The sequence below is a fragment of the Somniosus microcephalus genome, chromosome 4 (assembly GCF_052327205.1).
Source record: "Somniosus microcephalus isolate GS21.2 chromosome 4, FLI_Smic_1.0, whole genome shotgun sequence".
NCBI classification, from domain to species: Eukaryota; Metazoa; Chordata; class Chondrichthyes; order Squaliformes; family Somniosidae; genus Somniosus; species Somniosus microcephalus.
The window spans coordinates 199,479,667-199,505,656 of NC_140990.1; the positions used below are offsets into that span (position 1 = coordinate 199,479,667).

The 25,990-nt window shown below is 44.1% G+C and overlaps 1 protein-coding gene across 4 annotated transcripts in view; it reads right to left on the reverse strand.

The window, feature by feature from the left end:
• Positions 1-25,990, reverse strand: part of LOC147120126 (collagen alpha-3(VI) chain-like) — a 221,310-nt gene that overhangs the window by 106,370 nt on the left and 88,950 nt on the right. For all 4 annotated transcript variants that reach the window (XM_085985684.1, XM_085985682.1, XM_085985680.1 and 1 more), the window contains one exon: positions 709-1,305. In XM_085985684.1, coding sequence (XP_085841810.1) covers positions 709-1,305 — 597 coding nt within the window. The remainder of the gene's footprint in view (positions 1-708; positions 1,306-25,990) is intronic.

Sequence of the window (25,990 nt, forward strand, 5' to 3'; positions counted from 1 at the left end):
AACTTTTTGACAGTGAGGTCCAGAAAAGCATACAATGCAGGAGGAGTTAGAAATTAATTTAAGTCAGGCAAGACAACTCACTAATGAGCGGAAGTGTAGCATATTCATTATTTTTCTATTATTGCACAAAGACAAGTTGTACTGATTCAACAAACTAAATCTGATCATGACTGTTGCTCTGTATGAATACTCGCTGTGAAGTAACGCAGCTTAATGATTCGCAGCAAGCCTCGCCTCCCAAGGGTTTGCGTGGTCTGCCAGTGAAGAGATTGAAGAAGGAAAAATGTGGAAGACATCACATTTCCCTCTGTGTCATAATGTTACCAAATCAATATGCCTTAATTTTTGGTCATAATCCTCTTGTGCACAACATTGACATATTTCAGAATATTCTAAATTGACATTCATTCATCTTCCTCTTATTCATCTGCCACCTGAATAGCTTTTAGGTTCATACATCGACGAGCCTAATTAGCTGTCAGACTGATGTTACTTTGTTAAAACAATGCTAATTTTCCCTAATCAGCTTATAGTTATCCAAGGGCTTGCATTTTTAGACTTCATTCATCCACTGCTTCTGCTTCTCATTTTGTTGTGTTACCATGCTCATTATATACTCTCATTGCTATTGTTACCACAAGTGTTGATTTCATTGTTATTCATGTGATTCTGTGTTTTGATAACTAACAAATTACAGAAATTCCTCACCTCCAAGCACCGTTGTCCGGATTCGGATTATCCGATCTTTGTTCAGTGTTGTCAATGGTGACGCCAGACGTTGTTGAACTGTTTCCACATTCCGCAGATCATCCACCTTGAAAATATAATCAGGGGACAGTGAAATCTGTTGGAGTTCATCGTCGTCTGCGTCTCCTGATCCGATACTGAAAGGTGCTACACCAGCCTGTTTCAGCGCCAATGCTGCCTGACTAACATCATCGGTGGACTTGCTAGCAGTGAGAAGGATCAGGAACTGGGGCACACCTTCCTCCGCTCTGCTTCCAGCAGACCTAGTGAAGATGTTCTTTGTGACGTAGTCCAGTGCTTTACCGGTGTTGGCTCCTCTCCCACCTATTTGCCCGAGATTATTTATTGCTTGATTCAGATCCTGATTTGTTGTGTATCTGTTTAAGTGGAAGTTGACTCTGGGATCATCACTGTACTGCACTACACCAACTCGGACTTTGTCACTTCCAACATCAAAATTATCGACCACTCTAGAAATGAATCTTTGAACTGAAGGGAAAGCAGCTCTGACTTTGTCCGATCCATCAACAAGGAACACAACGTCCCTCTTAAGAGCATCTGCAAGAAACAAAAAATAGATTTCAGTTTATTACACAACATTTAGCTGGAAAAATAAAGCACTGCTCCATGAAACTACCCAAGCATAATCTGATGGCGGAGTAAGAGAGTTTTGTTCTTTTAAACAGAAATGTCTGGTCAGATTGGGATCTTTCTCAGTATTTTCTAGTTGTGCCTCCTGCCTGAACCTCCCGGGCAGCTATACTAAAATGAATTACGGCCATTTCTGGAGCACAGTTCAATTCTATTCACTGTGGTCCCGAGAGATATACTGCTGGATCCTGACAGAAGTCATGAGTCCCGCATGGTGTATTGACTCCCTGGTGCCAGGCTAAAGAACATCACTGAGAGGGTGCAGAACATTCTGAGGGGGATGGGAAACAGCCAGAAGTCGTGGTCCATGTGGGACTAATGACATAGGAAGGAAAAGAGTTGAGGCCCTGCAGTGAAGAGTTTCAGGAGCAAGGGAAGAAGTTAAAAAGCAGGACCTCAAAAGATAGTAATCTCTGGATTACACCCAGTGCCACACGCTAGTGATTATGGGAATAGCAGGATAAGAAAAGTTAATGCATGGCTGGAGACATGGTGCAGGAGGGAAGGCTTCAGTTTTTTGGGGCATTGGTCCAGTTCTGGAGGGGCCTGTTCAAGATGAATCGGTTGCACCTCAACAGAGCTGGCACCAATGTCCTCGTGGGGAGGTTAAATAGTGTTGTGGGGGAGGGATTAATCTAATTTGGCTGGGGAATAGGCACTAGGATGAAACACTTGAGAGGAGCAACAAAGTGCACGGAGGGCTGGGAGACACGAATAGCACTAGAGAAAAGAATAGTTCAGCAATAGGTAGGATCAGACAGTGGGCAAATGTGAGGGTTTGCCTGCTAAGATGGATTTGATGTGCATAAATGCATGGAGCATGGTAAATACGGTTGGTGAACTGCAGGGATAAGTCGCCACATGGCACTATGATATAGTGGCAATTACAGAGCCTTGGTTCAATGAAGGGGTTGGGAACTTAATATCCCTGGCTACAATGTATTCGGGGAAGATAGGGAAGGATCAAAAGGAGGGGGTGGTGGCAGTATTGATCAAATAAACTATAAAGCACTGGAAAGGGCTGATGTAGTTGAGAGGTCTAAGAGAATCTATTTGGTTAGAATTAAGGAACAATTGAGGAGCTATTATGCTACTGGGTGTATACTATAGGCCACCAAATAGTGGGAAGGAGACGAGGAGCAAATATGCAGGCAAATTACAGAAAGATGCAAGAACTATACAGTAGTGATAATGGGAGACTTCAATTATCCTAATATAGACTTAGATATTAAAAGTGTTAAGGGCAAAGACAGGGAAGACTTCTTGAAATTTGTACAAGAGAACGTTCTTGATCAGTGTGTTTCCAGCCCAACGAGGAAGGAAACAGTGCTGGATTTAGTTCTGGGAAATGAAATGGGGCAAATGGAGCATATTTCAGTCGGGGACCATTTGGGGAACAGTGATCATAACGTCAGGTTTAGAATAGTTATGAAAAAGGATACAAAACAATCAAGCATAAATTTACTTAACTGGAGGAAGGCTAATTTCAGTGAGTTGAAACTTGATCTGGCCCAGGTGGATTGGAATCAAAATTTGGTAGGCAAAACAGTAATTAAACAACAAAGAAAAAGAAAGAAAGAATTGCATTTATATAACATCTTTCATGAATGCTGGACGTCCCAAAGTGCTTTACATCCAATTAAATACCTTTTTGAATTATAGTCACTGCTGTAATATAGGCAATGGGAGGCCTTCAAAGAAGAGAGAGTTTGGGTACAGAGTAGACACATTTCATTGAGCAAGGGCAGCACGTCCAAAGCTAGAGCTCCCTGGATGACTAAAAGATATAGGGCTAGAAATTCACTTTGGGCCCGCCAGCTGGCTAGCGCCCAGAAGTTAGCGCTGCGCGCGGAGCCAGTTGCGCCCGTCGGAAATTCAGTTTCTGCGCCCCAAGTCGAAACCGGCCGCTATTCCAGGGTGTGCCCGCCCCCGCTTGGGGCGCTGAAACTGAATTTCGGCGCGCTAGGTGCCGCAGCGCCACCCGCTGCGGGGCGGCAGGCTGCGGTACTGCAGGCCTTCCTCCTTCTCTTAAGGGGGAGGTGCCTGCAACGGGGAGATCGCCGCTTGATAGTGCCGGCAAATGAGCCCGGCACCACGGAGAAGTGCCGGGCTCCCGGAAAACAGCCGGCAATGCCGGCGGGGGGAGGTGGAGGAGGCCGGGGAAGGAGGTGCGGGCAGGCGGCCGCCGAAAAAGCGGCCGGCCGCACCTCCGCCTTAACTCGCCCCACTAAGGCTGCAGGACGGCCCCGTCTTCACATCGTTGTTTGCGGCCACTGCGGAAGAGGCGGCCGCAACTAAATATGGGCGTCGGGCCGGTAGCGGGGCGGAACCGGGGCACTGCGCACACCGATGATGTCATCGGTGTCGGCGCAGCGCTACCGGCTACCGCCGCCATTACTGCAGCGCTGAATATCAGCGCAAACTCCTCAAGTGCCGCAGAAGCCCTCTTTGGGCGGTAACTGGGCGCAAAGCCCACTGAATTTCTAGGCCATAGAGATTAAATGAAAGAGAAAAAGGAGGCTTATGACAAATGTAAGGTTGAAAATACAGTAGAGAATCAAAATTAATATAGAAAGTACAGAGGAGATGGAAGAAAGGAAATAAGAGGGGCAAAGAGAGAATGTGAGAATAGACTAGTAGCCAACATAAAAGGGAATCCAAAAATCTTTTATAAACATATAAATAGTTAAAGGGTAATAGTGGGGCCCATTAAGGAACAAAAAGGAGATCTTCCTGTGCAGGCAGAGGGCATGGCAGAGGTACTAAATGAATACTTTGCATCAGTCTTCACTAGAGAAGAGGATGCTGCCAATGTAGCAGTAAAAAAGGAGGTAGTAGCAATATTGGGATAGGATAAAAATTGATAAAGAGGAGGTACTTAAAAAGTTGGCAGTACTCAAAGTAGAAAAGTCACCTGGTCCGGATGGGATACATCCTAGGTTGCTGAGCGAAGTCAGGATGTAAATTGTGAAGGCTCTGGTCATAATCTTCCAATCCTCCTTAGATATGGGTGAGGTGCCAGAGGACTGGAGGATTGCAAATGTTACACCCCTGTTCAAAAAAGGTGAGAGAGGGATAAACCCGGCAACTAGAGGCCAGTCAGTCTAATTTCGGTGGTGGAGAAACATTTACAAATGCTAATCCAGGACAAAACTGATTGGCACTTGGAAAAGTATGGGATAATTAATGGAAGTCAGCACGGATTTGTTAAAGGCAAATTGTGTGTGGCTAACTTGATTGAGTTCTTTGGGTGAAGTAGTGGAGAGGGTTGATGAGGGCAATGTGGTTGAAGAGTCTATATGGACTTTCAAAAGGCATTTGACAAAAAGTATCACATAATAGACTTGATGGCAAAATTAATGCCCATGGCATTATAGCAGCAGTGGCTGTGTGGATATGAAATTGATAAGGGACAAAAAACAGAGAGTAGTGGTGAATGGTTGTTTTTCAGACTGGAGGGAAGTATACAGTGGTGTTCCCAAGGGGTCAGTATTAGGACCACTGCTCTTCTTGATATATATTAATGAGCTAGACTTGGATATATGGGGCATAATTTCAAAGTTTGCAGATGACATGAAACTTGGAAATCTAGTAAACAATGAAAAAGATAGTAACAGACTTCAGGAGGATATAGAAATGGGAATACACATGGCAGATGAAATGTGAAGCGATACATTTTGGTAGGAAGAATGAGGAGAGACAATATAAATTAAGTGGTACAATTTTAAAGGGGGTGCAGGAACAGAGAGACCTGAGGGTGTATGTACACAATCTTTGAAGGTGGCAGGACAAGTTGAAAAGGCTGTTAAAAAAGCATATGGGATCCATGGCTTTATAAACAGAGGAAAAGAGTACAAAAGCAAGGATGTTATCCTAAACATTTATAAAACATTGGTTTGACCTCAGCTGGAGTAGTTTGTTCAATTCTGTGCACCACACTTTAGGAATGATGTCAAGGTCTTAGTGCAGAAGAGATTCATCAGAATGGCATCAGGGATGAGGAGCTTCAGTTATGTGGAGAGACTGGGGTTGTTCTCCTCACAGCAGAGAAGGTTAGGAGATTGGATAGAGGTGTTCAAAATCATGAAGGGTGTTGATAGAGTAACTCAGGAGAAACTGTTTCCAGTGGAAGCAGGGTCGGTAACCAGAGGACACAGATTTAAAGTGATTGGCAAAAGAACCAGCGGTGACATGAGGAATTGTTGGGGGGGGGGGGGGAATTTTTACGCAGAAAGTTCTGATCCAGAATGCACTGCCTGAAAGGGTGGTGGAAGCACAGGTTCAATAGTAACATTCAAAAGAGAACTGGATAAATACTCAAAGGGAAAGAAATTACAGGGCTACGGGGAAGGAGCAGGGGAGTGGGGTTAATTGGATAGCTCTACCAAAGAGCTGGCGCAGGCACGATGGGCCAAATGGCCTCCTTCTTAATTGAACCTTATGGGACAGGTACACTTAAGTAAAACACAGCCAACATTGGGATAAAGCAACTGTATGGTCTTCTATGCTGCCAATAGATGCTTTTCTAGATCATAGCAGAGGGCACCATATTGTCTTGTTATTATGAATTACATAATATTCTAAATGAACTATGAGGCTCCAGGTGGGATTATTAACTAGATGTATTCAGAAAAGATAGGGAAGGACAAAAAGATATGTTGTGGCAGTATTGATCAAAGATACTATTACAGCACTAGAAACAGATGATGTACTTGAGTGTTCAAAGGCATTGGCCCAAATTTTATGGTGGGTATGACGACATACTCGGAGTACGCCATCATACTGCCTTTGAAATATATCACAAGTTTGGGATTTCCACATGCACTAAATCCCGAACTTGCAATCTGTCAAGGTACGACTTAACAAATCATCTGCGCCGCCTTGGAAAAAACAATTGTTGGGACAGAGTTGGGCTATTTGTCCACCAGCTGCCCAACAATTACGGACGTTTTTCTTATGGTTAGTGAAAGCAGGCGTAGGAACCTGTTTCATATCATAAAAGAAGATCTGCAGTTGAAAAATCACCACTTTGCATTTCCCCAATACCAAGGCAGGATAGTACCGTTTACAATCTTATCAATCGATTTTGATTGGAAATACATTGCAAAATTATTAGTCCGCAGCCCGTTTCTGGTTCACAGCATTTATTGCTCTCCCTCTTGCATGTTTTCTTAACAATGCTACAAAGCAATTTTAGGAAAAAAGGCACTGAGAAAATATCTGACACTTGCAATAAAAAAGGTTCATGAATATTGGAGAAAAATGTGGCAAACAGACTACTCGCTTAACAGGAACTGACTGCAGAGCTATTTCAATTGATTCATTGATATACAGAGGAAAATAATCTCATTCATCCTGTGAGGTTTCTGTGTGATGAATACAGCTTTTTGCGATAATGTTTTATGTTAGAACAAAGAACCCAGCAGACAGATGATTAGATGGTTTTAGGCTGATTTATTAATAGCAGATGTATATTGTGCACGTTTTGGTGGATGAAACTTTTTTTGTCGTTCGAGTTTCATTTTAATTACTTGGGAAGTTGGATAAGAAAGTTAAATAAAGTGAGCATCTATCAGAGTTCAGTGACCAATTCTGCCCTTTCAACTCAAAAGTGAACAACATAGCAAACAATGGGCCATATTTTCCGATTGGAGGCTTCTCGCGTGCGGAGGCCTCCGATCTGGAAAAAATCTCCGCACTTACCTGAGGGCTCCCGAGGTGCATATAGTTCCGTTCCTGGACCTCTCCAACTCCAAGTGCGCAGGGCCCATGTATCCCAGAGGCACATGCGGTTCGCAAGCGTCCCTGGGATCACGTGGGCCATGGGAGCCAAAGAAGGGAATCGCCCTTCATACATTTGACAGATAGACCTGTCAAATATATGAATGGAGATAGAAACATAGAAGATAGGGGCAGGAGTAGGCCATTCGGCCCCTCGAGCCTGTTCCGCCATTTAATGGGATCATGGCTGATCATCCAAATTCAGTACCTGCTTTCTCCCCATATCCCTTTAGCCTTAAGAAATCTATCCAACTCCTTCTTGAATATATTTAATGAATTGGTCTCAACCGCCTTCTGTGGTAGAGAATTCCACAGGTTCACCACTCTCTGGGTGAAGAAATTCCTCCTCATCTCTGTCCTAAATGGCTTACCCCTTATCCTTAGACTGTGACCCCTGGTTCTGGACTCCCCGACCATTGGGAACATCCTTCCTGCATCTAGTCTGTCTAGTCCTGTTAGAATTTTATAAGTTTCAATGAGATCCCCTCTCATTCTTCTAAACTCCAGCGAATACAAGCCCAATCGACCCAATCTCTCCTCATACGTCATTCCTGCCATCCCAGGTATCAGTCTGGTGAATCTTCACTGCACTCCCTCCATGGCAAGAACATCCTTCCTCAGATAAGGTGATCAATGAAAAAACACTGTAAAACTTCAAATAATTTTTTTTTTTTAAACCATCACCTTTTAAAAATTAGTTGAAATTACAATGGGGCAGTAATTCCTCCCCAAACGCGTGAGTACAGAAGGGGTACTCACGCGTCTGGCCGGAGGAAATGCCGGTTTTCAGCATGCACAGCGCATGCGCTGAAAACCGGCATTTCCTCTCCTCTAACCCAAGAGGTGAAGAGGCTAGCGCGTGCGCTGTAGGGGGCAGCGCGTGCGTCTTGGATTTCCTCTGTTTTGGGGGATTTGCGCATGTGTAAAGGCCTCCGGTCTTTACGCTTGTAAAAAGCACACGTAAGTATTTATTTTTACAGGTAAGTGGTGTTTTAGTGCAATTTAGAATTTTTTTTTCCCCCACAGGTTTATTATTTTAAAGAATCTACAATAAGGTAAGTTTAGACCCTTTTTATTAAAAATTTATTTTTTTCCAAAAAAAAAAATTGTTTAAATTATTTTTTTAAACTTATTTATACTTAATTTAATGATTGGGATGTTTTTTAAAATTTTATTTAAAGTTTAAGTAGTGTTTTGGGGTGCAGTACTTCATGAGTTTGACAGTTCTTACTCTCAAACTTATGAATGAAGTTTCCCCTCCCCTGATTGGCTGAACATTACTCACCTGATCCCAGCCGGCACATCGCACTAACTACGCCGCTGGGTCAGGTTAGCACAGCGCGCCGACATCAGAACCTGGCCACTGACAGGAAATCCACTGCGGGACAGGTTTCAGATGTCGGTGCGCTGGGTAAGTGCACATCGGGGGCTTGCACACGCGGCAAGCCCCCGACACCAAGTTCTGGGCAAATAAATTAAGTATTTTAAACAAAAATTTAATTTTTTGAAAAAATAATTGAAGTTTTTTACGGGGCTAAAACTAAACTTACCTTTTTTAAAAGTATTTTTAAATGATAAATGACTGAAAAAAAAATTTAAAACCTTTTTTTTCAACTCTTATCCTGGTCAAAGCAGGCCTTGCACCTGCTTTTACCAGGTGTAAGAATTCTAAGGGTTTTCTGCGGGCGGAGGGTCTCCAGAAAGCGGAACTACCCGCCCATAGAGGCCCTTCTCTAGGGCAGGCGTCCGATCTGTCAATAGCATTCTCGACAGATCAGAAATGCTGGTTTTCAGCGCATGCACTGTGCATGCCTGAAACCGGCATTTCCAATGTTCCTACGGGTCGTATACACCCATAGGGATCGGAATATCCGGACCAATATAACGCATCTATAATGATGAAAATAGATTTATCTATTACCAGTCTAAATGAGGTCTGAATAATATATTTTAATCCTGAAAAATTAACATTGAATATATGGCTGGGAATCTCTTTCTGAAGTTCAACAACATTACTTGTAGGAGATATAAAACATTGTTAGACCTTTACTGAGTATCAAAACAGGAAGTTGTATACATGGGGACTAATAAATTGAGAATTTGGACAAAAAAAACATAAAATGCTGAAATAAGTCCAAATACCAGTTTAATAAAAAGTTTATAAAAAGTTTACAAAATGTAATTTCAATGGAAGGAACTGAAAGACGTTTCTGTGGGCGTGGCTTATTTTTGACAGCTTTTGTGGGCGTGTCTTCCCTTACGTGTAGGCTGTACGCTGCGCTCCTGGCCTTCCTGATGTCACACACTGCGCAGAGCTCTGACGAGGAAGTCTCCGTTCTGGGACTTGCTCAAGGTAAGTAAGTATTCTTTTCGTAGTTCAGCGGCGTACTCTGGAGCTACGCCGCCGATCACAATTTTTGGCCCATAATCTATTTGGTTAGAATTAAGGAACAATGGAGGAGCTATTATACTACTGGGTGTATACTATAGGCCACCAAATACTGGGAAGGAGATAGAGAAGCAATTTTGCAAGCAACTTGCAGACAGATGCAAGAACAATACAGTAGTGATAATCAGTGACTTCAATTATCCTAATACAGACTGGGGAAAACAACAGTGTAAAAGGCAAAGAACGGGAGGAATTCCTGAAATGTGTACAAGATCAGTATGTTTCCAGCCCAACAAGGAAGGAAGCAATGCCAGATCTAGTTCTGGGAAAGGAAGTGGGGCAAGTGGAGCATGTTTCAATGGGAGCGCATTTGGGAAACAGTGATCACAATATAATTAGGTTTAGAGTAGTCATGGAAAAGGGCAAGGAAAAATCAACCGTCAAAATATTCAACTAGAGGAGGGCTAATTTCAGTGAGTTGATAAGGGACATGGCCCAGGTGGATTGGAAGCAAAGGTTGGCAGGTAAAACATTAAATGAGCAATGGGAGGCCTTCAAAGATGAAACAGTTTGGGTACAGACTAGACACATTGCCATGAGGGGAAAAGAGCATCCAAGGCTATAATTCGCTGGATGACTCAAGATATAGAGGTTAAAATGAGACAGAAAAAAGGAGGTTTATGACAATTGTAAGGTTCATAATATAGTAGAGAGCCAAGCTGAATAGAAACATAGAAGATAGGAGCAGGAGTAGGCCATTCGGCCCCTTGAGCCTGCTCCGCCATTTAATGAGATCATGGTTAATCATCCAAAGTCAGTACCCTGGCCCTGCTTTCTCCCCATATCCATTGATCCCATTAGCCTTAAGAAATATATCTAACTCCTTCTTTAATATATTTAATGAATTGGCCTCAACTGCCTTCTGTGGTAGAGAATTCCACAGGTGCACCACTCTCTGGGTGAAGAAATTCCTCATCTCTGTCCTAAATGGCTTACCCCTTATCCTTAGACTGTGACTCCTGGTTCTGGACTCCCCTGCCATTGGGAACATCCTTCCTGCATCTAGTCTGTCTAGTCCTGTTAGAATTTTATAAGTTTCAATGAGATCCCCTCTCATTCTTCTAAACTCTAGCAAATATAAGCCCAATCGACCCAATCTCTCCTCATACGTTATTCCTGCAAACCCAGGTATCAGTCTGGTGAATCTTCGCTGCACTCCCTCCATGGCAAGAACATCCTTCCTCAGATAAGGCGACCAAAACTGCACACAATACTCAAGGTGTGGTCTCGCCAAGGCCCTGTACAACTGCAGCAAGACATCCTTGCTCCTGTACTCGAATCCTCTCGCTATGAAGGCCAACATACCATTTGCCTTCTTAACCGCCGGCTGCACCTGCATGCTTACCTTCAGCGACTGGTGCACAAGGACACCTAGGTCTCCTTCCACTTCCCCTTCTCCCAATCTATTGCCATTCAGATAATAATCTGACTTCCTGTTTTTGCCACCAAAGTGGATAGCATCGCGTTTATCCACATTATACTGCATCTGCTATGCATCTGCCCAATCACCCAGCCTGTCCAAATCATACTGGAGTTTCTCGGCATCCTCCTCACAGTACACACGCCCACCCAGCTTTGTGTTGTCTGCAAACTTGGAGATATTACATCTAGTTCCCTCGTCTAGATCATTAATATATATTTCTCTCTACCACCTTTTTTGAATAGTGGGGTTACATTAGCTACCCTCCAATCCATGGGAACTGTTCCAGAGTCTATAGAGTTTTGGAAGATGACCAGCAATGCATCTACTATTTCTAGGGTCATTTCCTTAAGTACCCTAGGATGTAGATTATCAGGCCCTGGGGATTAATCGGCCTTCAATCCCATCAATTTCCCTAACACCGTTTCCCTACAAATACTGATTTCATTCAGTTCCTCCCTCTCATTAGGCCCTATGTTCCCCGACATCTCTGGGAGGTTATGTGTGTCCTCCTTTGTGAAGACAGAACCAAAGTATGTATTTAATTGGTCAGCCATTTCTTTGTTCCCCATTATAAATTCCCCTGATTCTGACTGCAAGGGACCTACACTTGACTTCACCAATCTTTTTCTCTTCACATATCTATAGAAGCTTTTACAGTCAGTTTTTATGTTCCCTGAAAGCTTACTCTCATACTCTATTTTCCCCCCTCTTAATTAATCCCTTTGTCCTCCTTTGCTGAATCCTAAACTGCTCCCAATCCTCAGGTTTGTTACTTTTTCTGGCCAATTTATAATGTCCTCTCCTTGGATCTTATGCTATCCCTAGTTTCCCTTGTTAGCCACGGTTGAGTCACCTTTTTTGTTTTATTTTTATGCCAAACGGGGATGAAAAATTTCTGTAGTTCATCCATGCGATCTTTAAATGGTTGCCATTGCCTATCCACCGTCAACCCTTTAAGTAACGTTCCCCAATCCATCCTAGCCAACTCACGCCTCATACCATCGTAGTTTCCTTTATTTAAATTCAGGACCCTAGTCTCTGAGTCAAATACTTCTCTCTCCATCTAAATGAAGAATTCTATCATATTATGATCGCTCCGCCCCAAGGGGCCTCGCAAAACAAGATTGTTAATTAATCCCTTCTCATTACATAATACCCAGTCTAAAATGGCCTGATCTCTAGTTGGTTCCTCGACATGTTGGTCCAGGAAACCATCCCGTATACACTCCAGGAATTCCTCCTTCACGGAATTGTTACTAATTTGGTTAGGCCAATCTATATGTAGATTAAAGTTACCCATGATAACTGCTGTGCCCTTATTGCGCACGTCTCTAATTCATCCACCTTATTACGAATGCTCCTCGCATTAAGACACAAAGGCCTAGAAAATCAGTGGGCTGCGCCACCCGTTAGCGCCTTAAGAGGGTGCTAAGTGGGTCACAAGCCACTGGCCACACCTCCCACTAAATTTAGCGGAACGCTAATGGCGGCGCTAGCCGTTAGCGCTGCGCCGCTACCGATGACGTCATCAGTGTGCGCAGCGCCCCGCTACCACCCCGATCGCGATACTTAGTTGCGCCCCCTGCTTTAACGCCGGACGCTATTTGCGACCGATTCAGGGGGCCTACCTGCGGCGGTAGAGGCGCTAATTAAAGGAGAGGTGCGGGTCGGCCATTTTTTTTGCTGGCCGCCTGCCAGCACCTCTCCGCGCTGCTGTCCCCGGCCTCCTGAGCCCCGCCCCCGCGCGGAGTGCCGACTGCGTTCGAAGAGCCCGGCACTTCTCCTTTAAGGGGAGGAAGGCTTGCAGTGGCGCTGCGGCACGTTGCGCCGCGATCTTCAGCTGCAGCGCCCCAAGTGGGATGCGGGGCGCATCGAGTAGCGCCGCGCTTCCCTCTGGGGTGCGCAAAGTGAATTTCCGGCGGGCGGCCGCGACTACTTCCGAGGCGCTACTTTTAGCGCCCTGGTGAGGCTGGCGCCCCAAACGGGGCGCTACTGAATTTCTAGGCCAAAGCCTTCAGGCTTGTTTTTTTAACACTCTCAGTCCTTTTAGAATTATTATTTACTGTGGCCATGTTTGATTTACACCCTTGATTTCTCTGACTGCCACTTTTGCTTTTCTCCTTCCTGTCTTTTGCTTCTATCCTTGTTTCCCTTGCCTCTGTCTCCCTGCACAGGTTCCCAACCCCCTGCCATTTTAGTTTAAACCCTCCGCAACAGCACTAGCAAACACTCCCCCTAGGACATCGGTCCCGGTCCCAGCCAGGTGCAAACCCTCCAGTTTGTACTCGTCCCACCTCCCCCAGAACTCGTTCCAATGTCCCAGGAATTTGAATCCCTCCCCCTTGCACCATTCCTCTAGCCACGTATTCATCTGAAATATCCTTCTATTTCTACTCTGACTAGCATGTGGCACTGGTAGCAATCCTGAGATTACTACCTTTGAGGTCCTATTTTTTAATTTACCTCCTAACTTCCTATATTCAGCTTTTAGGAACTCATCCCGGTTTTTACCTATATCGTTGGTACCTATATGCACCATGACAACTGGCTGTTCACCCTCTCCCTCTAGAATGCCCTGCAGCCGCTCTGAGACATCCTTGACCCTTGCACCAGGGAGGCAACATACCATCCTGGAGTCTCGTTTGCGTCCGCAGAAATGCCTATCTATTCCTCTTACAACAGATTCCCCTATCTATAGCTCTCCCGCTCTTATTCCTCCCATCCTGTGCAGCAGAACCACCCACTGTGTCAGGAAGTTGGCTGCTGCTGCCTTCTCCCGATAAGCCATATATAGAAAGTACAGAGGTGATTTAACAAGGGAATAAGGGGGCAGAGAGTACGAGAATAGCTTCACGGCTAACATAAAAAGGAAACCGAAAGTTCTTTATATACATATAAATAGTAAAAGGGCAGCAAAGGAAGAGTAGGGCTGATTAGAGACCAAAAGGAGATCATCTTGTGGAGGCAGAGAGCATGGCTGAAGTACTAAATGAGGACTATGCATCTGTCTTCACTAGAGAAGAGGATGCTACCAATGTAGCAGTAAAGGAGGAGGCAGTAGGGATATTGGATAGGATAAAAATAGATCAGGAGGAGGTACTTAAAAGATTGACAGTACTCAAAAGTAGAAAAGTCACCTGGTCTGGATGGGATGCATCCTAGGTTGCTGAGGGAAGTAAGGGTGGAAATTGTGGAGGCTCAGGTTACAATCTTCAAATCCTCCTTGGATATGGGGGTGGTGCCAGAGGACTGGAGGTTTGCAAAAAAGGGGAGAGGGATAAACCCAGCAACTAGAGGCCAGACAGCCTAATGTCGGTGCTGGGGATACATTTAGAAACAATAATCTGGGACAAAATTAATTGGCAGTTGGAAAAATAAAGGCTAATAAATGAAAGTCACCATGGATTTGTTAAATGCAAATCGTGTTTGACTAATTTGATTGAATTCTTTGATGAAGTAATGGAAAGGGTTGATGAGGGTAATGTGGTTGATTTGCATGGATTTTCAAAAGGCGTTTGACAAATTACCACATAATAGACTTGACAGCAAAATTAAAACCATAGAATTAAAGGGACAGTGGCAGCATGGATACAAAACTGGTTAAGGGACAGAAAGCAGAGAGTAGTGAATGGTTGCTGCACGCAACTGGAGAGAAGTTACAGTGGTGTTCCCCAGGGCTCGGTATTAATACCACTGCTTTTTAGATATTTAGTAATGACCTAGACTTGGGTGTACAGGACATAATTTCAAAATTTGCAGATGACACAAAACTCAGAAATTTAGTAAACAATGAAAAGGATAGTAACAGGCTTCAGGAAGATACAGATAGACTGGTAAAATGGGCAGACACATGGCAGATGAAATTTAACACAGAAGTGTGAAGTGATACATTTTGGTTGGAAGAATGCGGAGAGGCAATATGAACTAAATAGTACAATTTTAAGGGGGTGCAGAAACAGAGAAACCTGTGGGAGTATGTACACAAATCTTTAAGCTGGCAGGAAAAATTGAGAAGACTGTTAAAAAAGCATATGTGGTCCTCAGTTTTATTAATAGAGGAATAGAGTAGAAAAGCAAGGAAGTTATGCTAAACCATTATGAAGTCACACAACACCAGGTTATAGTCCAACAGCTTTATTTGAAATCACAAGCTTTCGGAGCGCTGCTCCTTCGTCAGGTGAAGTGGAGAGATGCATAAAGACACAGCTTATATAGTCAGAGAACAATGTCAGATGTTTACAGGTAATCTTACCTGTAAACATCTGACATTATTCTCTGACTATATAAGCTGTGTCTTTATGCATTTCTCCACTTCACCTGACGAAGGAGCAGCGCTCCGAAAGCTTGTGATTTCAAATAAAGCTGTTGGACTATAACCTGGTGTTGTGTGACTTCTTACATTTGTCCACCCCAGTCCAACTCTGGCATCTCCACACCAAACCATTATGAAACATTGGTTAGGCCTCAGCTGGAGTATTGTGCTCAATTCTGGGCACCACACTTTAGGAAGGATGTCAAGGCCTTGAAGAGGGTGCAGAAGAAATTTACTAGAATGGTACCAGGGATGAGGGACTTCAGTTATATGGAGAGGCTGAAGAAGCTGAGGTTGTTCTCCTTAGAGCAGAGAAGGCTAAGAGGAGATTTGATAGAGGTGTTCAAAATCATGAATGGTTGTGATGGAGTAAATAAGGAGAAACTGTTTCCAGTGGAAATTGTAGTGTATGTGCCTTTAAGAGCCCCCTGTGTACTGTAATGTCGGTAATGGCCACTCGGGCTATATAAGCCTGTATATTGTGTTGTATCAGTTAGTTCCCCTCCAGACTTTGTTCAGTAAACACCTGTGAAACCAACTCCTGTCTTCAGTGTCTCTATTAACACATGGATACAACAGTGGCGACGAATTGGAAACGGACTTACCTGCAATTCGGCAGCACCTCAAGGACATCGATTCCTCTGGTGTCCAAAGTCAAAGAAAATCAAGAAAAAGAAAAAGCTGTGGTTTCACCAGCTAGCCGAGCTGGTGGCAGGTACTGCAATAATCCTTCCTGGGCGTCGGGCTGGGGCTCCAGCGGCTGGCTCTGCAGCTAGGCCAAGCAGCGAAGGCGGAGGCAAGCAGCAACAGACGGGGAGGGAGCACTCGGGAGACGGCCGGTGCTGCAAGCAGGTCGGCGTTCAGACCTAGCAGAGAGAGTCCGGCGGGAACGAGTCTCCACCTGTAAATAAATAAATAAAAAGGGAAACCGGCGGGAAACAGCGTTGTCATCGGCAGCAGCGGCGGGGAAGCGCCATATCTTTTCTGCAGAAAAGAAAGAATAGCGCGGGAAGCGCCATTTTTTTCTAGGATGCCTAAGTTTGGCAATATTGATGCTTTTGATAACGAGATAAAGGATTGGACCACATATGTGGAAAGAGTGGAGGTATATTGCACCGCAAATGGAATAGAAAATGAAAAAAAAGCGTTAGTACTTCTAAATCTAATGGGCGCAAAGACATACGGGCTGTTACGAAACTTAATCACTCCAGCCAAACCAAAGGACAAGAATTTTAAAGAAATTGTTGATACCCTACAGGAGCACTTAAACCCAACACCGCTGCTGATAGCGGAACGATTCAAATTCTTCAAGAGGAATCAACACAAGAATGAAAGTAACGCTGATTACCTCACCGAATTAAGAAAGCTACCAAAGCACTGCCAATTCGGGGCAGGACTAGCAGATTATCTTCGAGACAAATTCGTCTGCGGTCTCCTAAGTGAAGGAACACAGAAAAGGCTGCTTTCTGAAAAAGATTTAACACTGGACAAGGTTTTCAGTATGGCTGTATCATACGAAACAGCCGCAAGAGGAGCTGCAGAGGTACAACAAAAGACACAGGACTTCGGCATCCATGAAATGACACAGGGTTTCGAGAGATGTTATCGCTGCGGCAGATCCACCCATGACCAGAGGGACTGCTGGTTCAAGGACAAAGCATGCAGGCAATGCGGAAAGATTGGACACATTGCACGGGTATGCCGGTCTGGACAAAAAAAATCCACGGACAGGAAAAAAAAAAATCAATAAAGAAAAGTACAGAAAGGTACAAATGATGACGGACAGTAGCTCCGAAGACCAGAAGAGCGATAGCGACTCCAAAAACAAGAGACTAAGCTGTCTCAAATTACATAATGTAATTGCCAAAGAAGATTACCAGACCATTTGGGTTACCCTCACGACAGCAGGGTCCCCAGTTAAAATGGAGCTAGATACAGGATCAGCTCTGACCGTCATAAATCGACGGGATTACGAGCGGCTATTTCCGCATATACCTTTAAAAGACACATCCATTATCTTGAAAACATATATGGGGCAGAAAGTATACCCCAAAGGAAAAATAAGGGTGCCTGTTGTATACAACGGCAAGGAAATACAAAAGTTGTATTTATACGTTCTACAAGATGGTGGCCCACCGCTGTTGGGACGTGAATGGATCAGGAAAATACGTTTAGACTGGCACTCCATTCAGGCACTGACGGTGACCAGTAAGAAAAAAAACGATGATGACGTCATACCTGAACGATTAAAAGACATCTTGGCCAACGCCAAAGAAGTGTTTCAAGAGAAACTAGGAACCTTGAAAGGCATCACCGCCTCAATAAAAGTGGAAGATGCGGCAATTCCCAAGTTTTTTAAGGCAAGACCGGTGCCATATGCAATTCGTCCAGCAGTCAAGGCAGAGCTGGAGAATTTGGAAAAGGCAGGCGTATTATCCAAAATAGATTGGAGCGAGTGGGCAACACCCATCGTCCCAGTCATGAAGAAAGCGTTGAATAATGATAAATCTGAAGAACAGAGAAAAATTCGCATCTGTGGAGACTTCAAGGTGACTGTAAACCCGGTCCTTCACACGGTACAGTATCCTCTTCCGAGGATAGAAGATATTTTCGCCTCACTAACGTTTCACCAAAATTGACTTGGCACAGGCATATCTACAGATGGAGGTTGAAGAGGCCTCTAAAAAGTATCTCACGATAAATACACACAAAGGTCTGTACCAGTACAATCGACTGGTTTTCGGAGTAGCATCCGCTCCAGCTATCTGGCAAAGAGCTATGGAGCAAGTCCTCCAAGGGATTCCGGGGACTCAATGCTGCCTAGACGACATCCTTGTAACAGGAGAAAACGACAACGAGCACCTTGCCAATTTGGAGCAGGTGCTCACTAGGCTGAGAGAACGGGGCCTACGAGCAAATCGCCCCAAGTGTGAATTTTTCCAGAATCAAATATCATATTGTAGCCACATAATTAATAAGGAAGGGTTGCATAAGTCACCTGAAAAAATTGAAGCGGTCATAAAAGCCCCAGCACCTGAAAATGTTTCACAATTAAGGTCGTTCCTGGGATTAATAAATTACTATCATAAATTTTTACCGAACTTATCAACTCTTCTGCACCCTCTTAATGAACTGCTACAAACAGGAGTAATTTGGAAATGGAGCGAAGACTGTAAACGTGCCTTCCATAAATGCAAAGACTTAATCACATCCAAAGAAGTTTTGGCTCATTACAACCCATCACTGCCAATCAGACTGGCGTGTGATGCATCCCCTTACGGCGTAGGAGCAGTATTATCGCATAAATTCCCTGATGGCTCGGAACGGCCGATAGCTTTTGCATCACGCTCATTGAACTCAGCTGAGCGTAACTATGCCCAAATCGACAGGGAAGCACTCAGCCTGGTATGGGGAGTGAAGAAATTCAACCATTACCTACACGGACAAAAATTTACCTTGTTGACTGACCATCAACCCCTCATCTCCATATTCAACCCTAAAAAGGGTGTTCCCATTATGACAGCACAAAGGCTACAGAGGTGGTCCCTTTTTCTAGGGGCACACCAATACAACATAGAATACAAAGGATCAAAACAGCATGGGAATGCTGACGGTTTATCGCGCCTACCGTTGCCAACGGTAGAAGAAGCACCTACCGTAGACCCAGTGGAGATTTTCCACTCTACCATAGTCGAATGTCTACCAGTAACAAATTCTGCCATTGAAAGGGAAACTAGAAATGACCCGACTCTCTCACGAGTCTACGATTTAACAGTGAAGGGATGGCCAGCACATGGCAAACCACTGTTGCCAGCATTCTCGCAAGGAAGAGAACAGCTGTCAGTGTGCCGAGGAACCTTGATGTGTGGATCCAGAGTGGTGATTCCACCCAAACTCCAGGATAAAGTTCTAAAGGAGCTTCACGAGAGGCATCTGGGTGGAGTGAAAATGAAGAACCTAGCCAGGGCGTTTGTATGGTGGCCAGGTATCGATGGAGACATCGAAGAAATGACCAAGAGCTGCCTAGGATGCCAGAAGGTCCAAAACGCTCCACCACAAGCCCCTCTACATCCATGGGAGTGGCCCTCATCTCCCTGGCAAAGGGTACACATCGACTTTGCTGGTCCATTTATGAACTCAATGTTCTTAATCGCGGTTGATGCACACTCCAAGTGGCCGGAGGTAATAAAGATGTCCTCCACCACCACGGAAAAAACCATCACAGTATTAAGGACCATATTTGCCAGGAATGGGCTGCCTGAACAGATCTGTTCTGATAATGGACCGCAATTTGTGTCCGAAGAATTCAGGAAGTTCTTAAAAAACAATGGGGTTAAGCACTACACGTCCACCCCATACCATCCCGCCACCAATGGATTGGCTGAAAGGTTTGTCCAGACCTTCAAGAAGGCCATAAAGGCCATGGGTAATGAAGACATAAAACTTCAGCACAAGGTGGATAATTTCTTGTTTGCATACAGGAATGCAACACATATGGTTACAAACCAAACTCCCGCCATGATGTTCTTCAACAGAAGCCTAAGATGCCGGCTGGATTTGATCAAGCCAAACATCAGAAGGGACGTGGAGAACCGGCAATTTCAAGGCATGAATGAAAGGCCAACTAGAACCTTCCAGATAGGTCAACAAGTTTTGGCCCGGGACTACCGTACCGAGAAATGGCAGCCTGGAACTATCTGTACACGACTAGGACCGCTGATGTATACCGTGGACATCGGAGAAAGCATAATAAGGCGCCATGCTGACCAAATCATAGAGTCATCCGAAAAGGGACAACCTACACCACAACTCTATACGCCTAATGATGAAGTAGAGATACCCATATCTACCTCCGATCCGGTGATACTGGGACCCGATGAACCCGACACTGGCATTCAAGCCGAATCAGCCTTGCCAAAAGAACCTACTACACCACCAGAAACTACTACACCAGCGAGGCATTATCCGGACCGAGTCAGGAAGCCTCCAGAGAGACTGACTTATAATTAATTAACTGCAGCAATGTGTAAATTATTTTTCTTGTAACATGTAATTAATGATTACTTAAAATATTATGTACTGGTTGGCTAAAAGGGGAGGAATTGTAGTGTATGTGCCTTTAAGAGCCCCCTGTGTACTGTAATGCCGGTAATGGCCACTCGGGCTATATAAGCCTGTATATTGTGTTGTATCAGTTAGTTCCCCTCCATACTTTGTTCAGTAAACACCTGTGAAACCAACTCCTGTCTTCAGTGTCTCTATTAACACACGGATACAACAGAAGCAGGGTCAGTAACCAGAGGATACAGATTTAAAGTGATTGGCAAAAGAACCAGCGGCGACATGAGGAATTGTTGTTTTTTTTTTACGCAGCGAGTTCTGATCCAGAATGCACTGCCTGAAAGGGTGGTGGAAGCACAGTTTCAATAGTAACATTCAAAAGAGAACTGGATAAATACTCAAAGGGAAAAAAATTACAGGACTATGGGGAAGGAGCAGGGGAGTGGGGTTAATTGGATAGCTCTACCAAAGAGCCGGCGCAGGCACGATGGGCCAAATGGCCTCCTTTTGTGCTGTATTATTCTATGATTCTATACGTTTGCCAAGGGGTTTGGTGCTTTCACAGAGTCACCATCAACCATGTTTACAGTTGGTAATCGATATCTCCAAGGAGCCAACATTGCATTCATTCTTCCCCTTCAACAGCTAGAGACCACTTGATTCCTTCAAGACATAAGTGTCATGAGCAGACTTCAGAAAACAAGCATTAACTTGCATAACTTTTTGTAGCATACTAGCTGAACATTCAGTGAACAGTAACCTTTTCTATTGATAAAAGTAAGTATAGTTCTTGCACATTCATGATTAGGGCTAGTAGTTCCATCAGTGAGGTCTTGAGAGTAACTGATAAAATTGAAAATGTCTGCATTTCCAGCAGCTACTGCATGCTCTTATTAAACTTGATGTGGGTCAACACAGAGGAAGAGAGCATTTGTTACCTCAATGATGCAGTGATGAAATCATTGTTGATTCCAAGTGTGGTACCTGGAACCAGTCAGTGATGTCGGCGTACAGTGCTGTGGAGACTTTACCCTCTGGCGAGAGTGCCACTTAGGTGTTCCTCCAAATGTTGCCCCTCAGTAATTCATAGCCCTCAACAATGCATATGTCTGTGAAATGAACACTGCGCTCATATCTGGGAGGCGCTTGCACTCCTGGACAGAAAACAAAAAAATCTTGACTCAGAATATCCTTGGGCCTGCTCCTGTTCTGCCACTGTATCTTTGCCAGACGTGCAGTAGTGTTAAGAAGCGCGGTAGTGCAAAGTTATGAAGGTAGAACATGAGTAGCTCTGAGAGAATTCCTTTGTCTTTTACTGAGTGATCACTCTCTCATTTCCCGTCTCTAACCTCCTCTCTCCATCATAACTTGGTTTCTCTTTATTTTGTTGATATTTATTTGGTTAGTGCTCCACTGATTCTTTCCCTCTTGTTGCTACTAAGCCCCAAATGACCCATCCTACATGCTCCTCCTCCTTCATGCATTCTCATTAACTGGCAGTCAGGACTCAGGATTCAGCCTCGGACTCAAACTCATTTTTTCCACAGGACCTCAAGTTGTCTAATTAATTGCGTACCCAAGCCTTTCCTTCCTCTTCTCTTCATAAGGTCTTTAAAGCATCATCAATTACTCACTGATTTTACATGATCTTCTCCTTTCCTCTTTTGAACCTTGGTTTTTCACCTTGGTTTCTCAACAATAAAAACCTTACCAGCCGCAGTAAATTAAAAGATTCTGTATCACTATATGGAGTGTTAATGGGTGTATAGCGTTTATTTGGTTATCGCTAGTTAACTGGATGTGAGATAGTCAACAGATTAAAAACAACCTCTCAAAAGAGAAGTACAACCCTGGGATGGGTACACTGTGCTTCTACATACTAGGGCTGCAAACAGTAATGAAAGATTTTATACCACTATATATTTCCACATGCAAATTGGCATAGAGACAGACAGATCAGGAAAGTTAACATGTGGCTAAAGGGCTGGTGTGGGAAAATGGGGTTCATTTTCATGGGACACTGGCACCAGTACTGGGACAGAAAGGAGCTGTGTCGATGGGACGGGCTCCACCTGAACCAGAATGAGACCAGTGTCCCAGCAGAAATGGTAAATAGGGAGGTGGCAAAGGCTTTAAACTAGTAAAGCAGGGGGAGGGATCTACAAGAAATGAAACAAGCTGAAATATAAACAAAACCGGAAAGGAGAATATAGGACAAACTAAACTGAGGGAAGACATAAATGGCCAGGGACTAAATGGAGTTATAGAACAGGAGTGTAAAAAGATGGTTAAAAATAAAGTGAGAGGAACTGCTATTAAAAATGAGTTAAACTGTCTGTAAAGCAATGCACACAGTGTCCTTAATAAAACTGGGGAACTGGAGGCAATATGTTGAGGAACCAGATATAGTAGGCATTACTGAGACATGGGGCTGGATTGTGTCACTGGGGAGCATTTGGAGGTGGGACTCCCACTTGTCGGGTTTTAGTCCCGCCTCCATCGACTTGTGGCCAACCCATGCTATTTTCCCTTGATTGACCTTGTGGCCAATTAAGGGGAAGCCGGTTCCAGAGAACGTCAGTGTTTTTTGTTTCGTTTCATCTGTCAAAAATTTGGGGGCGGGTACCTATCCCGCCCCCAACCTGCCTCCTGGGAAGATGGCACGGAGGCGGGTTGGGAGCGGGATGGGTACCCGCCAGCAGATTCTGCCATTTTCCCAGCTGTCCCGCCTCCATTCCGCCTCCCCAGGGCTGGCAAAATCGGCCCCTTGGCTACAGAAAATCAGGACTGGGAATTAAACACTGCAAGGTACAATATATTTAGAATAGAGAGGGAAAAATGAGAGGTGGAATAGCTGTACTTATTATAGGTAACAAAATGGCAGTAGAAATCAATAAAGACAGAAATAGAATCCAAAAAGAAAATACTGCAGATGCTGGAAATCTGAAATAAAAACAGAAAATGCTGGAGAAACTCAGCAGGTTAGGCAGCATCTGTGAAGAGAAAAACAGAGTTAATATTTCATGTCAATGACCTTTCGTCAGAACTTTTTTTCCTGCTTTTTTTCCAGTTCTGACGAAAGGTCATCGACCTGAAACGTTAACTGTTTCTCTCTTCACAGATGCTGTCTGACCTGCTGAGAAATAGAATCCACATGGATAGAGATAAAAGATGGGGAGGTGGAGGAAGAAATATACAAACCACATTTAAAATAAAGAGGAGAAATATTAAATAAACTAATCAAACTAAAAAGAGGATAAAACTCCTGGTCTGGCCGGATTGCATTTTAAAAGAATCTAGGGAAGAGATAACAGAGGCACTACTACACATATTTAATAATTAGTTAGAAAAAGATGTAGTGCCAGAGGACTGGCAGATAGCTAACGTTATACCCATATTTAAGAAGGGAGATTGAACATATCCAGGGAACCATAGGCCAGTCAGCTTAATATCAGTGGTAGGAAAGATAATGGAATCCCTATTAAAGGAGAAAATAGAAAAACATCTAGAAACCAAAAATAATGAAGTCAGCATGGATTTCAAAAGGGAAAGTCTTGCTTAACCAACCTCACTGAATTCTTTGAAGAGGTAACAGAGAGAGGAGACAAGGATAATGAAGTAGATGTAATATATCTAGATTTCCAAAAGACCTTCGATAAGGTACCACTTAATAAACTAATGAATAAGATCAGAGCATGCAGATTCAGGAGACCAGTAGCAGAATGAATAGGTAGCTGGCTTCAAGGCAGAAAGGTGTAGGGGTAAAGGGTAACTATTCAGACTGGCAGAAGGTAGGAAGTGGGGTCCCACAAGGATGAGTGCGGGGACCACTGTTGTTCACAATTTATATTAACGATTTAGGTCAAAAACACAATTTCTAAATTTGTGGACAACACCAAATTAATGGCGGGGGGGCGGGGGGGAGATGAACTGCAACAAAGTAGGCATAGGGAGGTCAGATATTACTTGGAAAATAATAATCTAAATGGCGAGAGGAGCAAAGGGATCTGGCAGTACAAATACATAAATCACAAAAGTAGCGACGCAGGTTAATAAGGCCATAATAAAAGCAAACCAAGCACTAGGGTTTATTTCTAGAGGGATAGAATTAAAAAGTAGAGAAGTTATGCTAAACTTGTATTGAACCTTGGTTAGTCCACACTTGAAGTATTGTGTACAGTTCTGGTCGCGATATTATACAAAGGTATCCCACCGACACCTGGGAATCCCTGGCCCAAGACCGCACAAAGTGGAGAAGTAGTATCCGGGAAGGCGCCGAACACCTCGAGGCTCTTCGGCGGGAGCAAGCGAAAGCCAAGCGCAAGTCAACCCAAGCACCCCGCCCACCCACCCCTTCAACCACAGCCTGCCCCACCTGTGATAGAAACTGTAGGTCTTGTATTGAACTCATCAGTCACCTGAGAACTAATTTTTAATGTGGGAGCAGGTCATCCTCGGTTCCGAGGGACTGCCTAAGAAGATGATTATAAAATGGATATAGAAGGACTGGAGAGGTTGGAAAAAAAAGATTCACAAGGATGATACCAGAACTACGAGGTTATAGCTATCAGGATAGGATGAAACATAGAAACATAGAAGATAGGAGCAGGAGTAGGCCATTCGGCCCCTCGAGCCTGCTTCACCATTCAATGAGATCATGGCTGATCATCCAAATTCAGTACCCTGTTCCTGCCTTCTCTCCATACCCCTTGATCCCTTTAGCCTTAAGAAATATATCCAACTCCTTCTTGAATATATTTAATGAATTGGCCTCTACTGCCTTCTTTGGCAGAGAATTCCACAGGTTGACCACTCTCTGGGTGAAGAAATTCCTCCTTATCTCTGTCCTAAATGCTTTACCCCTTATCTTTAGACTCTGACCGCTGGTTCTGGACTCGGGAACATCCTTCCAGCATCTAGTCTGTCTAGTCCTGTTAGAATTTTATAAGTTTCGATGAGATCCCCTCTCATTCTTCTAAATTCCAGTGAGTACAAGCCCAATCGACCCAATCTCTCCTCATACGTCATTCCTGCCAACCCTGGTATCAGCCTGGTGAATCTTCACTGCACTCCTTCCATGGCAAGAACATCCTTCCTCAGATAAGGCGACCAAAACTGCACACAATACTCAAGATGTGGTCTCACCAAGGCCCTGTACAACTGCAGCAAGACATCCTTGTTCCTGTACTCAAACCCTCTCGCTACGAAGGCCAACATACCATTTGCCTTCTTAACCGCCTGCTGCACCTGCATGCTTACTTTCAGCGACTGGTGCACAAGGATGCCCAGGTCTCGTTGCACTTCCCCTTCTCCCAATTTATTGCCATTTAGATAATAATCTGCCTTCCTGTTTTTGACACCAAAGTGGATAACCTCGCATTTATCCACGTTATATTGCACCTGCCATGCTTCTGCCCAATCACCCAACCTGTCCAAATCATACTGGAGTTTCTCAGCATCCTCCTCACAGCACACACGCCCATCCAGCTTTGTGTCGTCTGCAAACTAGGAGATATTACATCTAGTTCCCTCGTCCAGATCATTAATATATATTGTGAATAGCTGG